At 50.9% G+C, this 27,571-nt stretch overlaps 1 protein-coding gene across 2 annotated transcripts in view; it reads right to left on the bottom strand.

Annotated features, from left to right (window-relative positions):
- Positions 1-22,767, bottom strand: part of CDH23 (cadherin related 23) — a gene marked incomplete at its 5' end in the record, with an annotated part of 329,115 nt that extends 306,348 nt beyond the window's left edge. For both annotated transcript variants that reach the window (XM_080938106.1, XM_080938107.1), the window contains 2 exons: positions 14,980-15,057; positions 22,701-22,767. In XM_080938106.1, the coding sequence (XP_080794232.1) occupies positions 14,980-15,057; positions 22,701-22,767 (145 nt within the window). The remainder of the gene's footprint in view (positions 1-14,979; positions 15,058-22,700) is intronic.
- Between the last annotated feature and the right edge of the window lie 4,804 nt (positions 22,768-27,571).

The raw sequence follows: 27,571 nt of genomic DNA, 5'->3' as shown, positions 1-27,571 counted from the left end.
TATCAGAACATGATACTTCCCAAACAGACCCAGATACTGACATCCGGGGGCTGAACGGCAGCTTTATTCTGCTGCCTGATTTCTCCAGCCCACCACACGGATGCACCGGGCTAAGGATGAGCACAGCCTCCAGCAGAGCTGTTTGCAGCTTCTGTGGAGTCAGTGGTGAGCATCTTCAATCCCCAAGAGGTTACCCACCCTGGGATCCTGGCTTTCTGAGGTCAGAGGCCTCACCTAGAAGAACACACACACACAAACACACCTCACCTTCCATGTAATGAAACCCATAGCCCAACATTGGACAGAGCTTGGGGACTCTTATGGAAGAGTTTGGGGGAAGATTGAGGGCCCCGAAAAGAGTGGGGAACTTCACAGGAAGACCAACAGAGTCAATTAACCTGAACCCTTGGGACTCAGAGTCTGAATCACCAACCAAAGAGCATCCATGGACTGGACCGATGTGGGGCAGTGGGTGGTAAAAGGTACCTTGATTCCCGGCTGAGATAAGTTGAAGCCCTGGGAACCCTAAAGGATGGCAGGCAGCTTCCTAGTCTCCCGGGAGATCAGGCCCTTCTCATGCAGCTACAGCCCCCCATAGCCCCTTGTAGAGAGAGTTGAGTCATATAGGTCATACCCCAAGTCACTCCTCTACAGGTAAGGATGTGACATCGTAGGCCCAGGACAGAACAGTCACGCCCCAAGTCCATCTCCCACAGGTGAGAATGTGACCACTTGTCCTGTAGGCTCAAGACAGATGCAGGACCACACCCCCAAATATGTAGATGAGGTAATCCCAAACTCTCAGGCCAAGCCAATAGGAAGTACCTGTCGTCAGACTCTGAACCATCCCAAAACTGTATATAAAAATCCTACTTAGAAATATTAAAGGTATACAAGAATCTCTGTCGTCAGAGAGCTTCTGTCATAAGAGCTGTAACACCGTCACTTGGGAAGAGATCTGCTCTCCCAAAAATCGCTGCCAGAAGCTCCCCTACACCTCTGTCGCCTAGCCAGTCCCCTGCTGGCTTGCTGGCCAGGTATCTTGTGACAGCAGCAGAAACAGAGATGGCATTAGTGCTGTGAAGGCAGCGGAAGCCGTTCCCCCTCCCTGCCCAAGTCTCCTCCCCTTCGCCTGAACCCATGCACCTAGCCAGACCAGAGGTCTCCTTGTGAGGCCTCAGGAACGCAGGCCAACAGACTGAGGCCCACGGCACACATGTAGCAGATGTACAGCTCAGTCTTCATGTGGGTCCCCCAACAACTGGAGCAGGGGCTGTTCCTAAGGCTCTCACCTGCCTGTGAAGTCTGTTTCCTTAACTGTGCTGCCTTGTCTGGCCTCAGTGGAAGAGGATGTGCCTAGGCCTACAGAGACTTGATGTGCCAGGGGTGGGGGGATACCCAGAGCAGCCCCCACCTTCTCAGAGGAAAAGGGGAGGGACTGTGTGAGGGGGAGCATCAGTTAGGGTGTAAAATGAGTAAATAAATTCATGGGAAAAAATTAAAAAGAGGCTGCATGAAGCCAGGGAAGACCTGCACTTCCGTCTGTGTGGCTTCAGGTCTGTAGCAATGCCCTGCATGGGAGGAAGGGGCGTCCCCAGCTGAGACAGGGACAGCCATCTCAGCCACGCAGCGTGTGACATTCACTATTTTACAACAATAAAACACTCTGAGAACTACACTAACCAGCCCCACCATACAGGAAGACTGATACTCTGAGAGCGAAGTAAGTGCCCCCTAGGGGACCAGGCAGGCTCAAGAACTTCCTCCCTAGCCTGTGGCTGAACGCACCACAGAGTGCTCAGCCAGGAGCTGCGACCATGGAGGATGGAGTTCCCCAGTTCAGAAGCAACTACCTCCCATAACACCCCACTTCTGCAGATTCTGTGGGACTCCTTGGGCAACGTGTCGGGAGGGGCACCTAGAGAAGGAAGTAGCTCTCTGTACCTTAATTGACTATAAATCGTCCCTGAGCTTTGAATGAAGGCTGTCAGGAGTGATTATGGACGGAGGGTGACCACTCTGTAAACACAGGAGGCGGGGCTGGGGTGGCAGGGCTTGCCTTAAGTACCCATCTCTCAGCATCCTTCACTGACATGCCTGGTACCTAGGAGGGTCTCCAGCTGAGGTAAAGTGAGCATAACCTGTGTCCCAATCAGGAGGCCTGCCACAGCAAGGCCCAGATCACTTTCTGTCCTGTGATGAGACATGGGAAAGAGTGTGGGTCAAGGCGGGGACCTGGACTAAACACAGATGACAGGAAGCTGCTTCAGGCCTACCTTCATGCCCCTAGGGTCTGTGCACTGTCTCTGGAGCCACGTTGTAGAAACTCTACCACCTGTGCCATGTTCCTGTGTCTTCAGGCTGTTCCCATTCCACACACCTCATCCTTGGAAGAGGCATCTAGCTAAAGTTTTGCGGCAGGCTGGAGGAGGATGCTCATGCATTTGCACAGACTTCTGAAGTCATTGCTCACAGCACCGGCCCCACCATGGGCCACGCCCATGTTTGTTGACAGGGATTCTGTGAGCATCGAAGCAAGCCATGCTTGTTAGCATTTGTTGCTACAGCTCCTGCCCTCAGCGAGGTCACAACTTTCTCTCTTCCCTGCCTAGACCTGGACAGTCCCCTGGAATGCACTGGACTGCAGGGTTCAGAAACTGTGTCTGCTTGGAGAATGGAGTCAGGTGACCATGGTTGAGCTGGCTTTGCACCCCTGCCCTCATGTGGTGTAACCTTCCTAACGGTCTCCTGAGTCTCTGCCTGTCAGAATCTCTGATGGTCCAGGGAATTCACCAACCAGCAGAAGTGGCATCCTTAGCAATGTGGCGGGGCTGTCCACCCAGGATGGACAGTATCAGAAACCACAAATATATCTGCAGGCTCTGGCCTGTTCCCTCCATGACAGCCAGAGGCCAGAAGCCATTGTTACCCTGCCTTAGATTTGGGACAACATAGAAGAGAAGGAGAGCTGGAAAAGGCAGGGTGGAGCAGCTGTCACACTTAGGGAAGCTAGCGGCAATACACCGGCCTAGGGCATACACACAGGGTCAGCAGGTCTCATTGGTTCTTGAGACCAGAGACAATGGGAGACAGATGTTCCCCGTCTGTCATGCCTGAGTTATCCACAGCATAGTTTCTTCCAAGAGCTCACAGAGGCATAGCAGAGTAAACCCGGTGCCCAACACCCGTCCCAGCCCTCATTCAACAGCAGCACGCACACATCTTGAATTACCCATCCAAGAGCGAACTCACTTGTCAAAGGAGATCAACTCCGTCCCCTGCACATGATCCAGCTGCTCAATAGTCCAGGGAAAGAGTCCCCAGTAGGACTGTGACATGAGGCAAGCAAGAGTAGAGGGGACAAAGACTTGAGACCTTTGTCACCTGTCTTCTGTCCTCTCTGCCCACTCTAACCTCTACCAAAGACGGTAGAGAGCCGGCCAGGTAGGAAGAGAGAGTTGGCCGGTGTCTGGCTAGGTCACTCGCTGGCTCGTAGTCAACAAGCACTGACATATGTGGGCTTTTTCCACACAGTGTTGTGAGGACAGAGTGAGCAATGCATAGCAAAGGTTCTTAGCACAGCACCGGACACAGCCAGGAGGGAGAAGGGCGGTGACGTCTGTCCCCAGAGAGGGGCAGGTAACAAGCGTCACCAGAGTCATCAGGGCAGATTCCAGGATAGGCCTCTTTCTGTGGGTCGACACAGCTGTTGTGTGAAGAGGGACACAGGGGAGCTGTGAGCTGTGGAGACAGCAAATGGTGAGGCAGGGGTCAAAGGTGAGGAGGGATGAGGCTGGAGGAAGTGAATCTCCCTGCTGGGGGAGACACAGAAATGCCCCTCACTAAGACAGACACGCATTGGCAGGCAGATCTCTCGAGGGCGTTCCTGGTCTTACCAGGAGTCCCAGGCCTTTCTTAACCATGGAAACACCCCTTGGAAGAATCATGCATGAAGCCAAACCAGAGGGGCTTTGGTCTCGAGCTAACATTCCTACCTGCAGCTGACCAACAGGGAAGGCAGTATTAATTAGTGTTACTATTCCAACATCGGTCCTTCCCACGTGCCAAAGCCTTCCAGGTATCTAAGAGGAGACTCTGTGGAATCATGACCCACCCTTTCTAAGAGTGTAAACTGAGTCAGAGAGAAGTTAAAGATCTTTGCAAGCTGGACTGCCGGGGGTGGAGCTCGGCAGACAAATCTCTCAGTTACAACCCACTTCATCTAACAACTGCATTTCCAAAGCTCAAGTCCACGGTAAACCTGTCCAAGCAAGTGTGATCCTTCCTATTTCCAGATGGGGAAAATGAAGCTCAGAGAGGGCATGGGCACTGGCCTGTTCCTGGTCAAGGGCTGACTGTCAGGCACATGTCCCTGGAGGCTCATAAAGCACCGTAGAACAGTGATGACAAGTTCAAAGTCGGCTCTGCCAGCCGGGTCTCAGCGGCCAACTGGAGGGTTTGAGCTCCTGTGAATTACACCTCTGCCAGCTCCCTGGAGCCTGAGTGTTCCCAGCCCTCTGCAAGCTCAGCTACTTCTCGCCCTGATAGCTGGCTTGTCTCTAGCCCTCAGACCCAAGGAGAGACCCAAGGCCTGGAGCCTAACGACCCTACTCCCCCTGGGTCATCATGCAAAGTGTAGCTGGCTCTGAGGAGCATCACCAGCAAGGACAAACATCTCCCAAGGATCTGGTGGCTCAGGAAGCAGAAGTCCCTAAGATCCCATGGCTCCATGGACAGAGTCAGAGTCTGGGGTCTGTGCAAGGCTCTCCCTGGGGGCGTGGCCCTACACTTACTCAGCCACTGGGTAAGTGGCTCATTCCTGGTGACAGGTTCAGAGAGGATCCTACCAATCCTTCTGGGCAGCAGCAAAGACTCCAACTCCTGCTATTAGTTGAGGGGCTGTAAAACTGGGGGCACCTAGCAGGTTTCCACATCTGTTAAGGGAAACACAATAGCATGGCGTCCTGTCACTCTTGGTGACATCATGTAGGCCACCTAACTATGAGATCCAAGAACTAAATAAACAGTCACAGTGGCCCAATTCTCCTATCTAGCACCCAAGTAGCCCTGCTGGTGATCAGCCTGTCTGTTCGGCTTCTGCTATACCCCTCCTGTGGCTTCAGCTGACCTGGCTCCGGCAACCCCTCACTTTGGCGAACCAACGTAGGGAAGCAAGAACTTCCTTTTAACCCGAATGGAGATTTCAGATTTCCAGATCCATAGACAGAGTAAGGAAGAAGGAAGAAGGGTCTGTGGAGTAGGTGGATCATAAACACACGGCCATAAGGGCTGGCCAGTTGGAGTAGGAGCAACCAAGGTGGAACATAGCAAAGTGATATCTCGGGGTCATTGACAGGGAAGTAGACGAAATGCCACAGAGGGTAGATACCTGCCCAGCTCTGGTGTTTGGTCTAGAGTGGGATAGAAACCCCTAAACAAACAGCTACCACAAATGAAGCCATCTCTATCCAAATGGAGGTCCTTCAATGCTCGCCATCCTTATGCTGTCCAGAAAGGACAAACGGATACAGGGAGGCCAACTGACCAGCTCTGCTGCTTTAAGGCTTATTATAAAGGTTTTGTGTCTTTTATTTGGGAACCAAATGATCTGAGGTGGGGTAGAAACCTGCAAATAATATATGCTACAACCCCTCACTGCCACCTCTCCTGAGATCGCTTCTCTGAGGCCGAGCCCCTGAATAAATTCCTCTCTTCTCGGGACATTAATTAGCATCACTCTGAGGCTCATGGTGTAAGCTGGATGCTTAGTATGGGGTGAGGGACTTCTATGCTCTAATCCAGGGGTCCACAAAGCTAAGCCCACATGCAGAATCTAAGAGCTGCAGTTTAAATGCACAGGCGCGCAGGGAGGGGGGGATCTGACCACACCAGGGTGAAACCCAACTCCATCCTGCAGAAGCCACGCAACCTGAGTGCGTTAATTTCTCTAAGCCTCTGCCTCTTCGTCTGCAAAACAGAAGAGGCTGACATTCCAGGCTTGCTATACAAAGCCGGCGGAGCAGAGTATATTTCTAGACAAAGCCCCGTGTAATAAGAGATAGCTGCATTTCCCCAGTCATCTGTGATCTATGTCCCTGGTCCTCCTCCCAAGCAGCCTAGCACAGGTGTTCGGTGTGTGCCATTCACAGCCTACCCACATGACAGGTGGTCATCACTGTTATCAGTGTTATTACCGCTGCATCCAAAACACCTGCCCTCTCCCTGCTGCCCCTCCCCCTCCCCATGTAGCAACGGGCAGTGCACAGCTGTGTCTACCAGGTGTGCTGGCCTAGAGCCTGTTAGGAGTAGCTGCACCCTTGAAGTCCCTGTGAGGCCAGTGATCTCGTCCCATGTCTCTGTGGAAGGTCTGTGCTGATCTTGGGAAAAGAAAAGCCAAGAGTGGCAGACATTCCCTCAGGTCCTACTAGGAACTTTTATCTCACAGAAGGAAGAGGAACATCCTCCAAGGAGTCAAAAGACCCTTGAGACCTGAAGACTCCTAGGTTTCAAGATCTGGTCACTCGCACAGATAGGACAAAGCCTCCTTCCTCTCTTATGGCTGACCACAAGAGCCTGTGGGTGAGCCCCAACTGCCTCTGTGGCCCTTTCTGCAAAGTCAAGTCCCAAGAAGCTGATTCTTCAGCCCAGGACACTGCCACTCCCCGGGGCCTAGTCTCTGCATTGACAAGGCAGGCTGCAACCTGGAACCCCGGTGACATGGGACATGGGACAGCATGGTCCTCTCAGGCCCTTTTCTCCATTGTTGAAATGTGACTGGCTTGACGAAGACAATGGCTTCCAAACGTCCCTACAGGATGCTTTAGACAGGGCGGGCCCTATCAGTCTATGGTCCGCAGAGAGGGCAGCCCGACAGGAAATTGCAAATGTACTAAAAGCATGATAAGATCTATTTTTGTGATTTTTTTTTTTTTTTTTTTTTTACTTTTTTGTAACCCAATTGTGCTGTTCTTGAGCATGAACCTTGTAGGTGACAGTGGGGCACCTTTGCCAGGAGTTCAGTGTGGCCTCTGGGGCTGTAAGAAAACATACACACAGTAAAAGGCCGGTAGCACCACTGCCTGCCCCTGGCCTGCATCAAAAACCGTGTTCTCCTTTTATCATTAACCCGTGTAAACTAGATAGTTGCTCTCCGTTCCCATCTATTCCCCCTTCCTAGCTCACTCCTTTAAGACAGGAATGTCTGTCTGCTGCAAACCTCAGAGCTTGGAATAGCAACCAACATATAGAATAACCAAGGAAAAGTCTGATGAATGGATATAGTGTGTGTGTGTGTGTGTGTGTGTGTGTGTGTGTAGATATCCAAGACTCCGGGGTAAGATTCAATTTGCCCAAATATTAACCAAAGCTAAAGCACAAATTTAAGATAAATCATATTCCCTGCAGGAAAAGAGGGGATGTTTTGGGGAAGCTGGTGGAATGTAAACACTTTATTGCTAAGAGCATCAGAGCAACGTTATGTTCCTGGTTTCCATAATTGTATCAGATTTGTGCAAGATGTTGATGCAAGAGAAACTAGATGATGGGGGGGCTCTTTGAACTTTCTTCCATGCTCAATATAATGACAAAATAAAAAGCTTAAAAAGAAAAAAAAAGCAGCCAGGCATAGTGGTGTATGCCTTTAATCCCAGCAGTGAGGAGACAGAGGCAGGCTGAGCTCTGAGTTCAAGGCCAGACAGGCATACATCATGAGTTCCAGGCCAACAATCAATCAATCAATAAAAAAAATCTAGAACAATTGACCTAAGCTGGTGTCCCCATCCCTGGGATAATGGTCTCCTAATGATAATGACATGATTTAGGCTGTCCCAAGACTGTACACCAGTATGATACAAAATGGTCCTATGAAGCCAGACGTGGTGGCTAAAACCTGTAAAACTGGCATTCTGGTCATTGAAGCAGCTGTGAGTTCAAGACCAGCCTGGGTTTCTTATGTCAATACAAGCACACAAATACGTAAATAGAGAATAAAAATAAAATTAAAATTTCCTGTCTCTCTATGGTGCTGTCCCTTGTCCCCACTGCTCTTTTGGCTCTGTACCCATAGACATGTCATAGGAGCTGCCTGAGCCATGGATGGTGAGATAATTTACTATGACTGTTGCGCCTGGATAGACAGACTGTCCAGCATCTGCCCAAACTAAGTCCTGTGGTAGCTGTCAGTCTTGGGAGACTTGGTGCCTTCCTGTGGTATAGACAGTCATGGCAGCTTCCTGGATGATGCCCACAAAAGTCCTCATGCACAACAGCGTCCAGGCCCCAGTTTTCCCATCTGTAAAGTGGGACTGTTTTGACTGAAGCAACGGTTACAGAAATGGTCTTTCAAGAGGCTCTTGGGTTCATCACGGGCCCTCTGAGGAGTCCTCAGGGGGATGGGGTGAACTTGAGGAATCCAGACTCTTATTCCCCCAGCATACGTGACATGTAACCTTGCGCCAGCAAGAATGCTAGCCTCTCCCCTCCACCCTGCTTGCCCTAGTCTCTTGACTGTTGCTACCTACAGAGTCACCACTGCCTCTGTGCTAGTCAGGATGCCTAGCAGCCCCTCTTATCTATGCCCTCTATCCCTGCAGCTCCAGGAGCTTGCTCAGTGGCCCTCACTAAGGCCAGTGTCAGTCCTCAGAAACTGCCTGGGGCTAGAAGAAAGAATAACGTCTCCCTGTGACTGCTCTCTCTTCTGAGAAGTTTGTCTGCCTCTTTAGAGAGCCTCGGGGAGGAGGCCAGTAAGGAGGGAAAACCCCTTCCCACAAATGGAGTTGAGCCTAGTCCCAGAGGCCCATTCCAGTCTAAGAATGTCCTATCATGTCCCAGCTGACAGTCTGGTTCCTCCACTCCCCGCCGCCGCCGTACCATCACCCCCTCCCTCTCCCACCACTCCCTGGGAGATGTCAAGAGTGGCAAGCATGCCTGAGCTCCCCCGTGTGTAAGACCGATGAAGCAGGGTCTGCCCACCTGAAAATTGCTTTCCTCGGGTCCAGACAAAACAGCTGGGCATTGATGGAGTTTGCAGAAAAATTAATCAGTGCCAACTGGCAGCAATGCCAGGCGCCGTCTGGGCCCGCTTCATCCTAATGCCTCCCCAGCTCCCACCTTAATGGCTCCTGACAAGACTAATTTTCTCGTGCAGGTGATTAGCGTGGGCATTATCACCTTCGCTGTGACTCAAGACACTTTGGGGGTGCTGAGGGTCTGCCTGGGGAAGTGAGCTCGATTGTGAATCCACCCAGGTGACAAATGGAGGGATGAGGAGCCAAGGGAAGGGAGCTGGCCAGATGCTCAGTGGCCATTCATTCACTCACTCACTCATTCTCCCACTCACAGGCAGCCCCCAGCCCACTCGGAGCTGGGCCCCGTGCTTGGGGAAAGGCTCGTGTTCTGCAGCTGCAAAGCAGAGATAACAGCCCGTCTGTCGAGGGGGCTTGTGCTGGATCCATGGGGGCCACGCATCTAAAGTGCTTAGCAAGAGCCTGCGGGAGGCCGGAAGTCAATAAGCCACAGCTAATGTTACCACTCGACAGTCTGATACCACACCAAAACACTAAAACCATCATTCATTACAAAGCTGGCATTAATAAACTTAATACATAAAAAAAATTAATAACCCTGTGGGGGGGTTGCGCACAAAGAGCTGGGACACAGAACTCTAGGGGCCGAGCAGAGCTAATAATAAAGCTTACAAGAAGAGTGAGAGAGGGCAGGCTGGGACCCTCTAGGACTTTAATCTGGAACTGGCCAGGCAGGGAAAGGAACCCTGAGCCGAGGGACTGGTCTCTGTCAAAGCTCAGAAAACAGGGCTGATTATGCCGTTCTGGGTTCTGAGCAGTTGGATATGGCTGAAGAGCCAGCATCTGTGGGGAGACAGGAAGTGGACTGTGACGGACAGTTTTACTCCTTCCTTGGGAAGATTTGGGCTGAGGGCATTTATAGGATGGAGACATCACCGACTCCAGGACCTGAGGTCCAAAGCCAATACATACACCTGCATTCTCTCCGGACCCTACCAGGAGCTGGGTAGGTTGAATAATCCCAAGCCTAGCTGGGTCCCTCCCTGGGATAGTCATGTTCTATGTCCCAGAGGTATTTTTATCAAATATGCTACATACAGCTCCAGCAGGCATCTGGAATGATAAAATCGCCATCCTTGCACGGCGTGGGTCGGACTATTCAAACGCACAGTCACGTTTAGCGTCTGTACCTTCTGGGAGAAAGCTCTCCTGGGCCCACTCTCTGAACCACCACCTCTACCACCACCAACACCTCCCTCCTGACACTGTCAGGGGAGGTATGGCCTAAGGCTCTATGAGGGAGCGAGACCTCAGCCTTGGAAGATTCCTTCAGGCATCCCCGGCACATGTGAGGCACAGGGCTAGGGCCCGAGGACATGGAGTTGGCCCTGTCTATCTGGAAACATCAACAATTCAAGAAATGAACAGCATTGCCTGTCACAGAGAGGGTAACCAGACACAGGAGAAACCCTGCCACTCTGCCTGGTGGGATCCAGGAAAGGGACCAAGACTAGACAATAAACCATGGGAAAATGAATTTGAAAAGTAACACAAGGGCTGGAGAGATGGCTCAGTGGTTAAGAGCACTGACTGCTCTTCCAGAGGTCCTGAGTTCAATTCCCAGCAACCACATGGTAGCTCACATCTGTAATGAGATCTGATGCCCCCTTGTGTGTCTGACGACAGCTATAGTGTATTCGCATACATAAAATGACTAGATCTTTAAAGAAGAAAGAAAAGTAACACAAGGGTTGAGTCCCTTACCATTCAATATGGAGAAGTGGAGCTGATGTGTGGGGACCAGGTAAGAAGAAGAAAAGCATCCCATGAGGAGGGGAAAGGGTCGCCAGGATAAAGAACTAGCCACAAATTCGACCACACAGAGGGTATTGGTGCTCTAAATCTATTTTGTCCTTCGAACAAGGGTCCTCATAGATAGCCCAAGCTGACCTTGATTTTATAATCCTCCAGTCTTAGCTTCCCAAGCACTGGGGTGACAAGCCTGTGCTACCAGACTCAGCTCACAGTCAATCTTAGCTCCACCCACATTGGTCGACTTTAAGGCAAGCTAGATTCAGCGGCCATCTCATGCTACAGGTACCTGATGCCTGCTCATGGCTCACCATCTGTCCAGGTATATGTGATGTTCACCAGCCTAACCAGACGTAGAACCAGAGATCTGCCCATGCCCCCAGTTCCTCTGAACCAGGCCCTGCGGCCTGAAACTGATCTTCACATCTACAGCAGGACACACGCACTGAGGGGCCTTGGCTTGGAAAATGGGGCTGTGCGGACAGGCCAGAGAAAGGCCAATCCACTTAATGACATCATTTGACTCCTGTCTTCTCTGGCTAGGAGATAGTCTTCGAAAAGACAATCAAGCAGAAGGAATGGGAGCCCAGAATGGCAGAGATAGCAATAAGACATGTCCTCTACACTGTGCTCTCCCATCCCAGTCCCCTACCACATGCCACTGAAAATTAAGGCCAAAGAGTAAAAATGACCAGTAGGTAGCAGGTCTGTCTCTAACCCGGGAGCTTGCCTTCCCATATGCTACAGGAGCAAAGAGCCCTTTGCCTAACTCTACCTCTGAAACCCTAGAGGGAGGGGTGTTTTTTTGTCTTGTTTTTAGTGAATTGATGCATAAAAACACTCAGGGCACTGCCTTGACATTCAGTAAGTGTGGCTGTTACAAGAACAAATTCTACCTACATCACCTATGTCACGGTGCTCGTTATTTCTTGAGGGCTCCAGCAGATAGAATTAGACAACTGCGCCAAAGTTCTAGGGAGGCAGGTTTCATTTTGATATTAGAAGAGATTCTGTTCCTAAATTCTCCCATGGAGGAATTCTGTGGTATCATAAGCCGCATCACCAGGGGTCCATGCCAAAGCCACATAGTGCAGCCCAGGAAATACCAGCCCAGCTGTCTCAAGCTCTGGAAGTAGGTGAGCTGCCTAGATTGGGCTCTGGCATTGTCCTGCACACCAGAGCCAGCTTCTTCTTCTCATGTTGTGCAGTGTCTTGTAAGCCACTGGCTGGGAGGCAGCCCCAGTCACCACCACTAGGCCATATAGAGCTTTACATCTGGGGATGATATTCCAAGTATGGGTGCTCTGGGGCTGTAGTGTTTTGAGTAAAATCCCCATCACCAATATTCTTGACCTGCATACATACTGAGAAAGGAGTTAAGTAGAGGTGGTCAGTTCTCAAAACTCAAGCCCCTGGGATGCTTCCCCTTCCAGGCCCCTCCACATAGCCCTGGCACACCCAGGGGAAGGCCACATCTACCCTATGAACAGCTCAGGGCCATATCAGTAGCAAAATTCCACAAAAGACTCCAGACCAGCATCATCAGAGAACCTAGAAACAAGCACAGCCAGGCTGCCCAGACCACAGCCAATTAGGCCCACTTTTGTAAAATCTTCTCACTGACATGAAATAGAGAACCAGAGGATGGTAGCTCTGTGTCCCAAGTCACACAGTAAGGAGCAAAAGCTTGGCTTCTGACATCTAGGTTTAGAGCCCTGCTATCTGGATCCTATGTAAAAGAAAGAAAAAGCAAAAAAAGCTGTTGGGCCCCTTCCCAAGAGAAAGAGGCAGTGGTGTCCCTCAGCTCCTCGACGGAGCCAGGATCAACCCCACAGCACTAGACATCTCTGCCGTGGCCACCAAGTGGACCCTTGGAGGGGCTTCAGTGCTTAGGAGTGGCTCCCAGGAGCTTATGATGCTGTCATGTGCCGAGACTAAGCCAGGGCTGGAGCCAAAGGTAACAGAAACAGGACCTGCTGGATGGCTCCTGCTGGGCCTCCAGACTCAGACCCCTCACAACCAGAGCTGGCCATGTTGGGGCCACTCTTACCTTCCTCACACAGCAGGCCTCTGGGCGTGCCAAATGAGCGTGGGTCTTGGGAGTGGCAGGCAGGACGCGGCCAGCCCTGCTCCCTTTGGAGGTCCATTGTGCCTTCCAGCCAGCACCGGTCAGTTGGTAGCTGGTCACCGCTGCCTCTGCTGTCAGCTGCATCAATGCATAGTCTCTACCACAGGGGACTGCTTCATATGGGGGTGACATGAGCAGGTTCAAAAGCCAGCTGCAGAAGCAGTAGGCAAGAGAAGGACCTCTCCTCCCACTTCTGCCCCACTCCCTCTCATCACCCTGGGGGGTACACCAGACGTTCACTCAGCCCCTGTCTACCCAGGGCTCCAATTTCTTCATTCATCTGCCTGACATTCCTCTGTGAACATGGTATTCAGGGATGGCACAGAAGCGACCGTCCAGGTATCTCTGACACAAGAAGAGATAACAGGAACGGAAGGGAGAGGAAGTCCTAAGGGTGATTCACACGGCGGGTCACTCATCCATTTGCTAGGCATATGTCCAATCTGCAACTGTGGTCCCCATGTGGTCATATGCAACCAAGAGGAGATGTGGATGTAGCTCAACCGTAAAACCTCCTTAAAGCATTAACGGGTTGTTTTTGCTTTTGTTTGCTTACTTGTCTGTGTAACTCAATCATGTGGTTCTAGAGGTATGAGCATTATGATGATGAGGTCACTTTGGCAATGTCAAAGGCTTGAATGTGCCAAGAATATACACAGGTTTCTGGGGTCTACACTGTCTAACACATACCAGCCTGTACTGGATAGTTTTATGTCAACTTGACACAAACTAAAGGCATCTGGGGAAAGGAGCCTCCATTAGATCTGGCTGTACGGCATTTTCTTAATTCATGATTGATGGGGCAAAGGCCCAGCCCATGGCAGGTGGTGGCATCCCAGAGCTGGTGGTTCTGGGTTCTATTAAAAAAGTGGGCTGAGCAAGCCAGTGGGCAGTACGCCTCCACGGCCTCTGCATCAGCTCCTGCCTCCAGGTCCTGCTTGAGTTCCTGTCCTGCCTTCCTTCAATGATGAACTATGATATGGCCATATAAGTCAAATAAACCCTTTTCTCCGCAGGTTGCTTTGGTTATGGTGTTACATCACAGCGATAGTGATCCTAAGACACAGTCCCATTTCAGAACTGCATGAGGGACGTGCCACATGGATAAGCCCTCAAAATAATACAGTGTGTGACAGATCCAAAGACTACAACCTGCCCCGCCTATCCCTGAGGAAAGCAAGCAACTCAGCAGGACCCTCAAGGGACTCATAGATAACACACACACACACTCATACACGTACACACATACACACATTCATATACACACATACTCATACACATATTCATACACACACACACTCATACACACACAAATTCACACATATACACACTCACATACACATACTCATACACACACACACACACACACACACACACACACACACTCAAAAGGGACTAAGCCTTTGGCCACCATTGGCTACAGAGGAGTGCCCACAATCCAAGGTCATTCACTGGCTTGTGGTCTCTGGAGCTGAGCTGGGACCTCAGAGCTGTAAGCACAGATCTCCAGCTATGGTTATTAGAGCTTGGCCAGGAAGTCAGCCACAGCAGCCCTGTGATAAGGTAACTGGATCTGAGAGGCATAGGATACTCAAAGTCACCTGCACTCAACGACAAAACCCAGCGAGCCCACTGCAGAAAGTTATGGTGTCACTGAGAAAGTACACCAGCAAGTACAAAGACACCAGCTGACATCTTCAAATTTCCACAGAGGCTTGGAGCAGAGGAAAAACAAGGCATTCTACAGGATAAAATGAGTCCAGGCTGGAAAGCCAGCGCTGGGGCAGTGGGAAAGCATGCTGTTTAAAAGATCTCTCAGCTTGACTGGACCAGTGGGTTGCTATGAGGGGTAGTGAGGGTCCGGTCCCTACAAGCAACCAAACAAAAGGCAGATGAATACCATAGAAGATTCCAGCACAGGCTGAAGGTGGTCTCAACCTCCAAGAGCCTTACCACTTACAAAAGGTACATCACCCCATGCCACCCGAGTTCCCGCCAGTCCAGGGATCAACTCACCCACAGGCGTGTCTTCACTGATGAGCAGGTATGTGTCAAAGAAGTGATTGGTGAAGAAAGGTAATCGGTTCACCTGGCCTGCAAGACAAGGTCAAGGTATCAGCCTGGTGGCCCTTGCCAGGTTTGTGTATCCTACAGGGTGACCCAGAGTGGGCTGCATGGAATTGACCATGTACCAAACCAACTTCACAAGACAGTCAGCCAGGCCACAGGAACCTGCTGGGCACTGGCCCATGGAGACAGTCTCTGAGCATGAAATGCACACTGGACTTCTAACACTTTAACCCTTCCCCCAAACTCTGTAGGTACCATCTCTGCTAATCCTTAATACTGGTGCCACATCAAAATTATTATTTGGGATACCTTAGATAAAGTGAAATACACTACTAAAATGAATTTCACTGTTTGTTTTTACTTCTCTAATATGGTTCCTGCACATCTCAAGCTCACACCCGTGGGCTGTGGTAGATTTTCCATGGGGCAGTGTGGCTTGAGGCATAACTCGCACGGGCTCTTGGCCGATTTCAAGGGACTGGTGGCTCGTGTTAACCCTGGCACCCATAGCAAGTGCTTAGAGAGCCCCCCAGAGCATGTTTGTCATGGGAAGACTAGTAATAATTATGACAGTTGTCATATGACTCTGGATCTGCTTCTCTGTGGGAGCCACTTGTTTCTCCTCAATACAGTAACAGAAAGGCAGGCTTAAAATGAGGCTTACAGGAGTAGCTCAGGCTATACCAAGAGCCCAGACACCAAAACTCTCCCATAGTGCACTCCAACAGTACCTCAAGAGGGTGGGGGCTGGGAAGAGCCAGCTGATATGTACATAGCCGGGGAATTGACCACAAAGCCCCTAGCAAGCTTTCCAAGGCTGGCTTCTCTGGTTCTCCATTTCTTCCTTCCATATGCTGAGGGAACACTTTCTGCTTCGTCACTGAAAACTGGGGCGGGGGGGGGGACTCAGTTTCCAAGGTGTGTTCCCTGCTACAGGGGTACTGGGAGGGGCAGGGACAACTCCTCCACTTTTTTCTACTGACCTGCCCCTCATAAACTCATGGGGTGAGAAGCTGGAGTCAGGGAGAGAACTGGGGACATACGGGAACATGGGATCTCTCTTCCTTCTGCTTAGGCAGTGTCCTCGGGTTTTACTGCTGTGAACAGACGCCATGACCAAGGCAACTCTTATAAAGAATAACATTTAATTGGGTCTGGCTTACAGGTTTAGAGGTTCAATCCATTATCACCAAGGTGGGAGCATCCAGGCAGGCATGGTGCAGGAGGAACTGAGAGTTCTACATCATCTGAAGGCTGTAGTGGAAGACTAGCTTCCAGTCAGCTAAGATGAGGGTATCAAAGCCCATGCCCACAGAGACACACTACTCCAACAAGGCCACACCTCCTAACAGTGCCACTCCCTGGGCCAAGCATATATAAACCATCACATTCCACTCCCTGGTCCCCATAGGCTTGTTCAAACACAGGAGTCTGTGGGGGCCATACCTAAACATAGCATAATAAAAAGTACATTTAGCCAACTTCCAAAGTTCCCATAGTTTGTAGCAGTATAACAATGTTAAAAGTCCAAAGTTCAAAGTCTCTTCCGAGACTCATCCAATCACTTAACTGTAATCCCCAAAGCAAGACAAGAAACCATCTGGATAAACTCGAAACTCTGCATCTCCATGTCTGATATCAAAGCAGTCTTAGATCTCCAACTCTTTTTTTTATCTTTATTAATTGCAACAAACGTCTTTCTCCTGGGCTGGTTCCACCCCGTTAGCTGTCCCTGGCAGATATGGCACAGCTCTGGCATCTTTAACAACCTGGGGTCTCCACGGCAACTTCAACTTCACATCTTCTTGTTCCAGTGTCTGGGATCCACACATGATCTTCTGGGCTCCTCCAAAGGGCTGGCGTCACTTCTCCAGCCCTGTCCTCTGTAGCACTCTAAGCTCAGGTTGAACCACTTCATTGCCGCTGCTGTTCTGGGTGATCATCCCATGGGACTGGCATCTCCAATATACTGGGGTCTTCTGCTGCAACTGGGCTTCACTAATAGCCTCTCATAGGCTCTCTTCATGGTGCCAAGCCTCAACTCCTTTGCATGACCCTTCAATCCTGAGCCTTCAACTGCAACTGAGGCTGCACCTTCACCAATGGCCTTCCATGGCCTCTCAGTGCCAAGCCTCAGCTGCTCTCCATGACCCCTTTATGCCTTCAAAACCAGTACCACCTGGGTGACTCTTACACGTTACCAAATACAGCTGCAGCATGAGGTACCGCCTTGGTTATCTCTGGAACACAGCTTCTTTGTGCTCTCAGGAAACACATCCCAGAAGATTTCACCTCAGTGATGCTGGTCTTAATCACTACTAATTTCTTAGCTCCAGCTGACCGGCATCAATTGTCCCAGTAGTCTCTTCCATTCTTGACTCTAAAGGCAGAGCCACGTGGCCAAAGCTGCCAAAGTTCTACTGACTGCTGGGGCTGGAACATGGCTCCCTTACTCTATTACATCGTCAATGGCTTTCTGTTTTCCAACTCCACACTGCCTACCTTGGCTGCCCTGAATTTGCTCTGCAGTTTGACCTTGAACTCAGATCTTCATGGCTGTGTCCCCTGGATGCTAGGGTTAAAGGCAGATAGCCATGCCTGGATTTAAGCTTTTCTCTACGTGGAAATTGCTCTGCTCCATGCTGGCCTAGAATTTAGAGATCTGCTTGCCTCTGTCTCTTGGGATTAAAACTGTGTGCCACCTAGCCTGGACCTAAACGTAGCTAGGTAGGATCTTGCCCCCAAGATAACCACTCCCTTAATTCAATTTAATATCCTTGAACACAGGATTTAGCTCCATTTCACTTCCTGGTGCCCCTCTCATCCTTGAATGATATCGTTTATGTTTTTCCTTTCTAAGCTTGCTACACTTGTTCAAAATGCTCTTCATGAGATTTAACCAGAGAACAAAGTCTCTACTGGGCCCTTTTGAGACTTCCTTTGTCAATGCAATTAATATAAATCTCTTTACCTTAGCAGGCAGACTCTTCAGACAAGAGCAAAAACCAGCCACATTCCTCATCAAAATACCACAAAACCAGTCTCCAGGCCACGTACTGAAATTCTTCTCCACTGAAACCTCTTGAGCCAGGCCTGCACGGTTCAAATCACTCACCACGACAAAGTCTTCCATATTCCTACCAGGATGGCCCACTGAACCCCATTAAAGCATTCCACTGCCTTCCAAATCCAAAGTCCAAAAATCCATACTCTTCCAAACAAAAGCATGGTCAGGCTTATCACAGAAATTCCTCAGTCCCTGGTACCAACTTGTTAGAGCTTCACTGCTGTGAACAGACACCATGACCAAGACAATTGTTATAACGCCAATATTTAATAGGGGCTGGCTTACAGGTTCAGTCCATTATCATCAAGGCAGGCATGGCAGCATCCAGCTGAGAGTTCTATATCTTCATCTGAAGGCTGCTGGCAGAATACTGGCTTCCAGGCAGCTAGGATGAGGATCTTAAAGCCCACACCCACAGTGCCACACCTACTCCAACATCCTATAGGGCCACTCCCAGGACCAATCATATACAAACCATCACAGGCAGCCCGACTGTGCTTGTTTCTGGTCCTCCACACGTTGGCCTCTCCCTTCCTCACCAGGACTGATGGCTTTCCTGCTTCCTGAGTTAAGCCTCATGCCTCAGCTCATTTCCATGTCTCCTCTTTCGGGATGCCCACCCTGATCCACCTCAAATGTGCACAAGCACTGCACACATGCATCTACGCTCACAAATAGCAGCCACAGTCTTAGGAAGAGCAGGAAAAACAGCACCTCGCTTCTCTGAAACCTCCTTAAACCCTGTCTAATCACAAGACCTCCCTGCTTACTTTTGTGCAAAACAGCAATAACTATGTGGCTTAGAGGACCCCACGTACCCCAGGGGTACAATAGCAGGCTAGGATTGTGGATGGAAAATTAGTGATGAAGGAAAAATACCTGCCTGCAGCAGCTTAGTTTTATTTCTACATTTTCTTTCCTAGGACCTACTGGCATCCAGGGATGGGATACCACTCAGGCAGCCTGGCAGAGACTCAGGACCTGAGTTACCTGCCACATACCACTGAACAGGCAGGAATTATGCCTTCACAACAGGTCTCAAGGGCTGTTGACCTGGAGGGAATCCTGGGGACTAGGGGGGGATTAGCAGAACAGGGGAAGGCAGGGGGCAGTCAGGTGAGTTGCCTTAAAAGCCGTTTTTTCAAGGCTGTATGTTCCAGGGACAAAACCCTATGTGGTAGAAGCTTGGAGGCCTTTTCCATCACATAACATGAATGGCTGCAGAAAGAGCGTGCTGGCTGATCTTATGTCAACTAGACACAAACTAGTTATCTAAAAGGAAGGGACTGCAGTTGAGAAAATGCCTCCATAAGATCCAAGTATAAGGCATTTTCTTAATAATTGATGGGGGAGGCCCGGCCCATTGGGTGGTGCAATCCCTGGATGGGTGGTGATGGTCCTGAGTTCTAGAAGAATAAAGGCTGAGCAAGCCATGGGAGAAAGCCAGTAAGCAGCATTCCTCCATGGCCTCTGCATTAGTTCCTGCCTCCAGGTTCCTGTCCTGCTTGAGTTCCTGTCCTGACTTCCTTCAATGATAAACAGTGCCATGGATGTGGAAGCCAAGTAAACCCTTTCCTCCCCAGTTGCTTTGGTCGTCACAGCAGTAGTAGCCCTAAGACAAAGATGGGGACAGTGGGCGAGCTGTAGAAGGAAAACCGATCCTGGCTTTAAGGTCCAAAGTCATGTCCTCTGTCCTAACGGGGGACTGCTTGCTTACCTTGGTCCTCAGCACTTTTAATACCTCTGCCCTCTCCGCACCCACCCGTTTCAGCTGATGTCCTGACCCCTCAGAAATGAGCAGAGAGTCCAGGGGAAAGGTATAATCTTCTAAACCCCATACTAGGGCAGGGTGGAGAAGGCAGAGGGCAAGGCCATAAAAGCCATGGGCCCAACATGGAGCATACACACTGCAAAAGTCAGTGTCAAGCAGGGGTGGGAGGTATAGAGCATGCAGGGTGCTGACCCAAAAAGCAAGCTGTCCTCATGACTAGGTGGGACTGTTCCCTCGACTCACGTGGCTGCAAAGTCAGGCATGACTTTCCTCAGAATCACAGACTGGGTAGATGCCACATCAAGGGCAGAGCTGGATTTGAACTTGTCAGTCTGGATCCAAGATGGCTCTGCCTTCCCAGGCTTCTGAGTGGTGAGGAGGGGCTCTTCTAACACTGAGTCCTGAGTTCTAACACTGAGAACACCAGGGTCGTCTAGTCCTTTCCCAGGATAAGGAAGGAACACTGGGAGCTCCGGGTATCACAGAGCAATGTTCCAGGCATCACTTTGAAGCCTCTGGATTGGGAGGAGGGGAGGAAAGGCCTGCCTAGCTGCAAAGGGAACTGCTGTCATTGGGCTCCAGCAACTTGACACATCAGTGTCTGCAGGGGAACCAGGCCTCCTCTATGCCTGAGGTTCTTCATACACAGCCCCCAGGACACGGGGACAGAGGGGGTCAGAGAAGGCTCTCCTCTGTCCAGGCGCAGAACAGAGGAACCCACGGAGTGTATGGGGAGCAGGCTGGGGGAAGGGATGGGAGGGTATGACACAGAAAAAACAGACTGAGGGGACGCAACAACTATTGAGGGCACATCACTTCTGCCTCCCTGGGACGGAGTAACAGCTCATTCTGGGGAATAGGGTCCCCAACAGAGGAGAACCATGTGGCCTAGTCTGGAAACCAGAGAAGGGCTAACCTAAGAAGATGAATAGCAACAGAAATGGGAAGCCATACATCCTGCAGCCTCCAAGGTCAGGCACCAGCCACCCACCATGCTAAAAGAGCCACTCTGGCTACTTAGCAAGCACGGATGTGGTCAGCAAAGCTAGCCAGCACACGGGCAGATCACCCATGCTTTGCCGTGGAATCTGCCGGACAGCCTCAGGAGACCTGATACGCTTCTGTTTTCTGGGCCCCCGTTTTATTCCAACCCGAGAACAATAAATGCTGTTAACGAAAGGGTGAGCATCACGCAAGCGTTCATCCGGCACCCGATGTACCAGTCAGGCCTGGTGTTCACATTGATTCATGGGACCAAGCTGTGTTGCTCCTGAACTGCAGACAAAGAAAATGCAGTCCGCAGAGGTTCAGAAGCCTGCCCAAGGGAGCCTACAGGCCGGGTGTAGTGTGCCATGCAGAATACCTGAGCAGTCTTTGAGAGCCCAAGGGAGGCAGCAGTCCCTCTGAGCAAGCTGGGACGAACCCGCTGAACAGACTATCCACGTGACTTTTAGTGGACAGACAGTTGGGACAACAAAGCAGGAAAGGGCATGAGTGTCTAAGCTCAGCATCCTACAAGAGACAGAAACAGGGTCCTCACTTCTGCATCTACCAAGCCCAGAGACCTTCTGCATGGAGCATACCAGGGGTGGTCATGTGATATTAAAAAAAAAGAAACAAAAAAAACCTCAGGTTGGATGACTCTGGGCCACACCTTTCCTCTGTGAAAGGTTTCTGAAACTGTGTCTGCTCCGAGTTTGTGAGTATAGTGAGCTCCCCATCGCTGCGGATATTCCAGTAGGGAATGGGGACAGGGAGAGGAGGCTGCCTTCACAGCAGGATGCTAGTGAAACTCCAACAGGTGCTAGTGTCAGGCTGCAGTGTCTTCCAGAGCCCCAAAGCTCCCTGGAGTGAAGTAGCAGAAAGAAGGCCCCCTCCCTCACCCCCTTGGGAAAATGTGCTTGCCTGCGTCGCCAGGCACGCGGTGCCAGTAGCCATTCTCTGAGGACATCCTGACTCCTGGGGGGACCCTGCGTGGCATGCCTACAGACCTGGCCTTCCTTCAGTGCTGCCTCCATGTTCCTTTCTATCTGCTACCCAGGGCAAAGACCGGTTGCCCAGGCTTTCCTGGTGGGCACCCGTGGCACTGGGGGAGGGGACAGATTCCTACAAGGATGGCTCTGGGCTATCACATACTTGTGTTCTGGATTTCCACAGGCATTCTCACCATCCACTCCATACCCCCCCGATGTCCAGGATACTTCCCCCCTACACATACACACACACACACACACACACACACACACACACACACCAGCTCTTCTAAAATGACTATCAATTCTCAAAGACAAGATAGACAGCTTTTCCACCTGGCCAGATGCCTCCCTCCCAGAGCTTGATGACTTCTGTCTTCCCAGTGACTTCTCTAGAGCCAGGGATATCCCTATGAACACATCCTGCACTGAACCCTGTCACCTTCAACCTTGCATATTCTTCCCTGCTGGACCAAGCCCCTGGCCTAGGAGTCAATGCCTTCCCTCCCTAGAGGTAGCAATACTATATATAGGGCATCACACAGTAGGTACTCAAAACATAGTGGGACAGAACTGTGGCCACTCTCCTCAGTCTAAGACAGTTCATGGCTACAGATCATGAAACCTAAGAATTTCCCATGACTCCTCCCTCCATGGCCCCATGGGCCTGGGCCTTGGGGACAGCCAGTATTTCAGCCCTAGGCAAGCTATAGGAGGAACTGAGGCCTAGAAAGGGACGTTTGTCTTCATTCACTCTCTGGCGGCCTAGAGCATGAAGTCAGGCTGCTGGCCAGAGTGACCTGCAGCCTGGCCTCCCAAGCACTGGCTGGTATAATCAAAGAGAAATAGTACTTACCCCAGGATCCAGACACCAGCATGAGAAGCCAGAGCACAGCACAGCAAGTGACAAAGGGGGACCTCATGGTTCCTGGGAACACAAACAAGGAGAAGCAGATGAGTTAGATACTCCCGGAACACCCCTTCCCAGAATCCCACCTCAGCAGTCCCAGGAGAGCACAGCCTGGGAAGAGAAAGAGGAGAAGAAGGTCTAGACCACCACTCTCAGCCTTGTCCAGTTCTGGATGGATTGCAATGGTCTGAGAGGACTCGGACTTTGCCAGGACTGATGTGGTAGGGAAGGCTCAGGGCAGACACAGATGGCTTGCTGGGGCCACATTCAAGATTCAGGGTTTGAAAGGGCAGCCTGCTGCTGCCTCTGTCCCCTGACCCCATATCCCGCAGAGCAGCAAGCCTAGCACAGTCAGCTTGGGAGAGGGGTCAGGTATGGCGTGAACCAGGAAGACAGAACCTGACCAATTCGCCAAGGCGCCAAATCCTCCCTCCCCTGCCCCCAGCAGCAGCCTTCCACTGTCTCAAGTCCATATCTTCCAACCCAGGAGGGTGAGGGGGAAAAAAAACCTCAGGCCATGGTATTCAAAGAGACTCTCGGAGAAACCGCAACACACCTGCGTAGAAGCCAGTAGCTGGGCTCTGAAAAGATGTGACATCAAAGAGGAAGGCCCTGTCCCTGAAGGAAGCTGGGGGACAGCCACTCCTTCCCACCCATCACAGGATGGTCACTGTCCCCCACATCAGGGGCTCAGGGTAGAGACCTCCCTGCATGGCAGCCACCTGTCACCCTTCAGTAAGTACCTACTAGGTGTCTTGTTCAGTGGTTCCCCCATCCCTGGCTCAAGAGACAGCCATTAGCTGCACCACACCTATTGGCAGCCAGTTCACCAACTCAGCTCTGTCCTGAGCAGACAGTGAGGAGACTCCCACAAAAGTCACAACCAATGGCGTACAGTGGCTCACGGACAGGTTTGCTTTTTCCTCTGGTGTACACTTAAAACACGCAAATCACATATGTGGCTGTGTGGAGAGGGAGCGCTTTTGAGCTATCACAATGACACGGTCTCCCCTCCATTCCTCAGCCTTTCCTCCTCTGTGAGTTTCAACACGTCAGCAGCCTACCTTAGGGGCTCTGAGCTGGGTGGGGCTTCTGATTTAGTAAAAAGTCTGGAAGTTGGGGTTTTTATATAAATTGGACACTTAAATATTAGTAGATAATCCAATGCCTAAGAAGTACTTTGTAAGCCAAACATGATCCATCCAACAAGAAGAGGGGGCTCTGAACTGACAGTCCCCCTATATCTCAGTGTGTTTCCACTCCATATTGGCTTGGATCTCTGTAACTCCTGCTGATCTCTGTGACAACTTGCAAGCCAGGGGTGTGAGAGAGTGAGAGAGCGCTTGCCTAGAATCTGCTAGTGAGGGGATGGGGCGTGGCTCGGAGGTACAATGTCTACCCAAAATACACCAGTGGGGGCCAAGGATTTATAGTTCAGTGGTACAGCCTTTGCTAGTAAGGGACAAAGGGTGTGGCTCAGCAGTAAAGAGCCTGCCTAGAGTCTGTCACTGGCGAGCTGGATGTGGCTCAGTGGTAGAGCACCTAGCTAAGCGTATGAAGGACCTGGGCTTCATATCCAGCCCTGAAAATAAATGTTAATTAAAATGTAAAAGTCACTACCCTCCCCCTCCACCCCTGTGACATTCACAGATGACCCTCCAGGCCTATGTGACTGTCTTTTTTTCTTCAGGTGCTAAAAATAGCCAAGCAAGCAGGGATTTCCTACAATAGAGAGAGCTGTCCGACGTGCGTCTGGAGTCTTAGCCCGATGCAAGGCTACTGTGGGTTTTCCCCTCTGTGGGCCTGGGTCAGGGCTCTGCTAATTCCGGGGCTGTGGTCCTCCCACCACAGCATTGCCAGGTCAATTAGGCACAAACTCCAAGCATGTGTGTCTGCCTTTTGGGAACAATGGCAGCAACTCTCAGTCTCTCCTAAAGTGTGCAGCAGGGTCCCACCTGCAAGTGATCCCTCTTTGTAAATGGCCACCGATCAGACACGTGACTAACAGCCTGTCACCCTCCTTTGCATTTGCATTTCCCTAACTACCTGTGAGGTTGAGCACTTCCTAAACGCTCCAACCACTTCCCATCTGCTACCTTGAATCATCCACCCGGTCCCCAGAAGAAGCCAGCCAGCCTCACATACATTATCCCTGATTTACAACTTGGAGAAACCGAGGCACAGGGCAATTGAGTGACGAGCTGACGCCTCTCGGTGACTGTCTTTAGGAAGGGGGAAAAAATCTGCCTTCTCAGACCAGATGTTAGGAGAATTAAACATCTGTTAGGAACATCACCCAGAAGTAGCTGGGGAATTCACACTGTGCTGCTGGGAGCCTCGGGAAGTTCGTAGCAGCACACAGAGGGAGGAAGGAAGTGAAGGACTGGGTGAGGAGCTGACTCCACCAGCCAGGGCTTTTGACTGGTGCCTCTTTACTCAGACCTCCCGAGTATCTCAACAAGAAGTATTCTTGTCTCCATTTACAGGTGATAAGATTGTCACCTGGGGGTGAGGCATCTGGTTGGTATGCCACCATACCATCCTCTATGATGTCCTTTCCTTACATGTGTGTGTGTGTGTGTGTGTGTGTGTGTGTGTGTTGGGAGGAATGTACCCATAGATGTGCTCACACGTGCCTGTGCCTATGGAAGCTAGAATCCTACAACTGGTGTCTTCCTCGACTGCTCTCCACTGTACTGTTTGAGACAAGGTCTCTCACTGAACCTGGAGCTCCCAGTTGGGATAAGCTGGCTGGGCAGCTGTCTTTCCCCAGTGCACCTCTAGCCCACTCCAGATGCATGCTGCCATGCCCAGCTACTACATGGGTACCAGGGATGTGAACGTAGGTCCTCACATTTTACCCTCTGGGCTGTCTTCCCAGACCTGATCTGTGTTGTTCTTTCTAGGTCGTCTTGCTCTATAGCCAAGGTTGACCTTGAACCCACAAGCCTACCTCTACCTCCAGAGTTTACAACAAAGCATTACATCCCCAAACTGGTCTTCTGTACGGGAAGGTAGCATCCAAAGGGTGGATATAAGTGGCCTGGCTAGAACTGGTTCATACTGGTCTTTGATGGTCTCTGAAGCCCAGATCTTATTCTTATTTGGCCCCGCCCCTTTGGCAATTTCTATTTTACAGATGAGATAGCGGTCTTAGTCAGGTTCCTGTACAAACATCATGACCAAGAAGCAAGTTGGGGAGGAAATGGTTCTTTCGGCTTATTCTTCCATACTTCTGTTCATCACCAAAGGAAGCTAGGACTGGAACTCAAGCAGGTCAGGAAGCAGGAGCTGATGCAGAGGCCATGGAGGGATGTTACTTACCAGCTTGCTTCACTGGCCTTGCTCAGCTTGCTTTCTTATAGAACCCAGGTCTACCAGCCCAGGGATGGCTCCACCCACAATGGGCTGGGCCCTCCCCTATTGATCACTAACTGAGAAAATGCCTTACAGCTGGCTCTCATGGAGGCATTTCCTCAACTGAGGCTCCTTTCTCTGTGATAACTCCAGCTTGTTCAAGTTGACACAAAACCAGCCAGTACAATGGCTCAAGATCATCACAGCCACAGGCAGTGTGCAGAGGCTTCGGTCTGGTTTGCACATGGCTGTGTCGATGGATACTACCTTTGCCTGCTGCAATGAGTGGCAGTAACCCCTCCCCCCACCCCGGGGAAAGCCTAACCTTGCAATGCTCCCCAACCTTCAGCTCCCAAACAGCAGCTGCTCCCCAACCCTCTGGCCCCTCCCCCTCTTCACACAGCCTGGTCTGGTACCTCCCTCTACCACAGGCTGCGAGTTCCTATCCTGGAGATGTGGTCAGTGTACCCCATCACCTCTCCACATACACAGGCCAGAACATATACACACTCTTTGTGCTGGGCTTCCTGCCTAGGCCTGCAAGTTGCCAGAACTATTTTACATTCAGGGTCACAGGCAGCTACAACCCAGATCTTTCAGGTTCCTGGCTTAGCATTGCTTCACATACACAGGAAACCTTCCAGGCACTTCTCAAATATCCCCACTGCCAAGGAAACACATAGCCAGGCCCTAAAACATTCCTGCCAACCTTACACCAGACTCAATGGATGAGCAGGAACCAGAACATGGCTGGAGACATAAGCTAGCTGTCAAGTGTGTGTTACATTCTGCTACTGCCTAGTGCTACCAACATAGAGGATCCCAGGGTACCCAAGAGAGCTACACAGATATACACCCAAGATCCATGTTGCTAATGCTTATGTGGTGTGTGTTGGATGGTAGGCCTTCTACATGCTGGGGCTCAGAAAGCTTAAATAACCAGCCTAACGTCACACAGCTAGTAAGCGGTCGGGTGTGGAGCTCAACTCCGTTCTGAAGGAGTGTGGTCACTCAAAGTCTCGGACCTCAGATGTTGTAAGCTCAGACCTGCCCTGTGTGAAGTGGAGGGTAGCAGGCAAGATTCTAGATCCACCGGACAGTATATTAGATTTTGGTTCCGACATCCTAAAGGCTGGGCCATCAGGGAGACCAAGAGGAGGAGCTAACAGAAGGGACACTGTACATGCCTGTCCTCATGTGACCAACTGTGTACTCCAGGATGTAGGAAAGAACAAGGTCCAGACCCTGCCTGGGGGGAGCTGATGCTCTGGAGGTCACAGGTGAGAACACTCTGAGGGTCACTGAGGTAAGAACACTCCAGGGGTCATGGGATGAGGGTGAGAATACTCCGGGGGTCACTGAGGTGAGAACACTCTGACATGGACAGATGAGAAGGGAGGACAATGAGCCATGTGAACATCTAAAGGGAAAAGGTTCAGGCTATGTAGCCTGTGCAAAGG

Source organism: Micromys minutus (assembly GCF_963924665.1).
Source record: "Micromys minutus genome assembly, chromosome: 25".
Classification (NCBI taxonomy): Eukaryota; Metazoa; Chordata; class Mammalia; order Rodentia; family Muridae; genus Micromys; species Micromys minutus.
The sequence above is the reverse complement of the archived record's forward strand: the minus strand, read 5'-3'. Positions and strand labels throughout refer to the sequence as shown.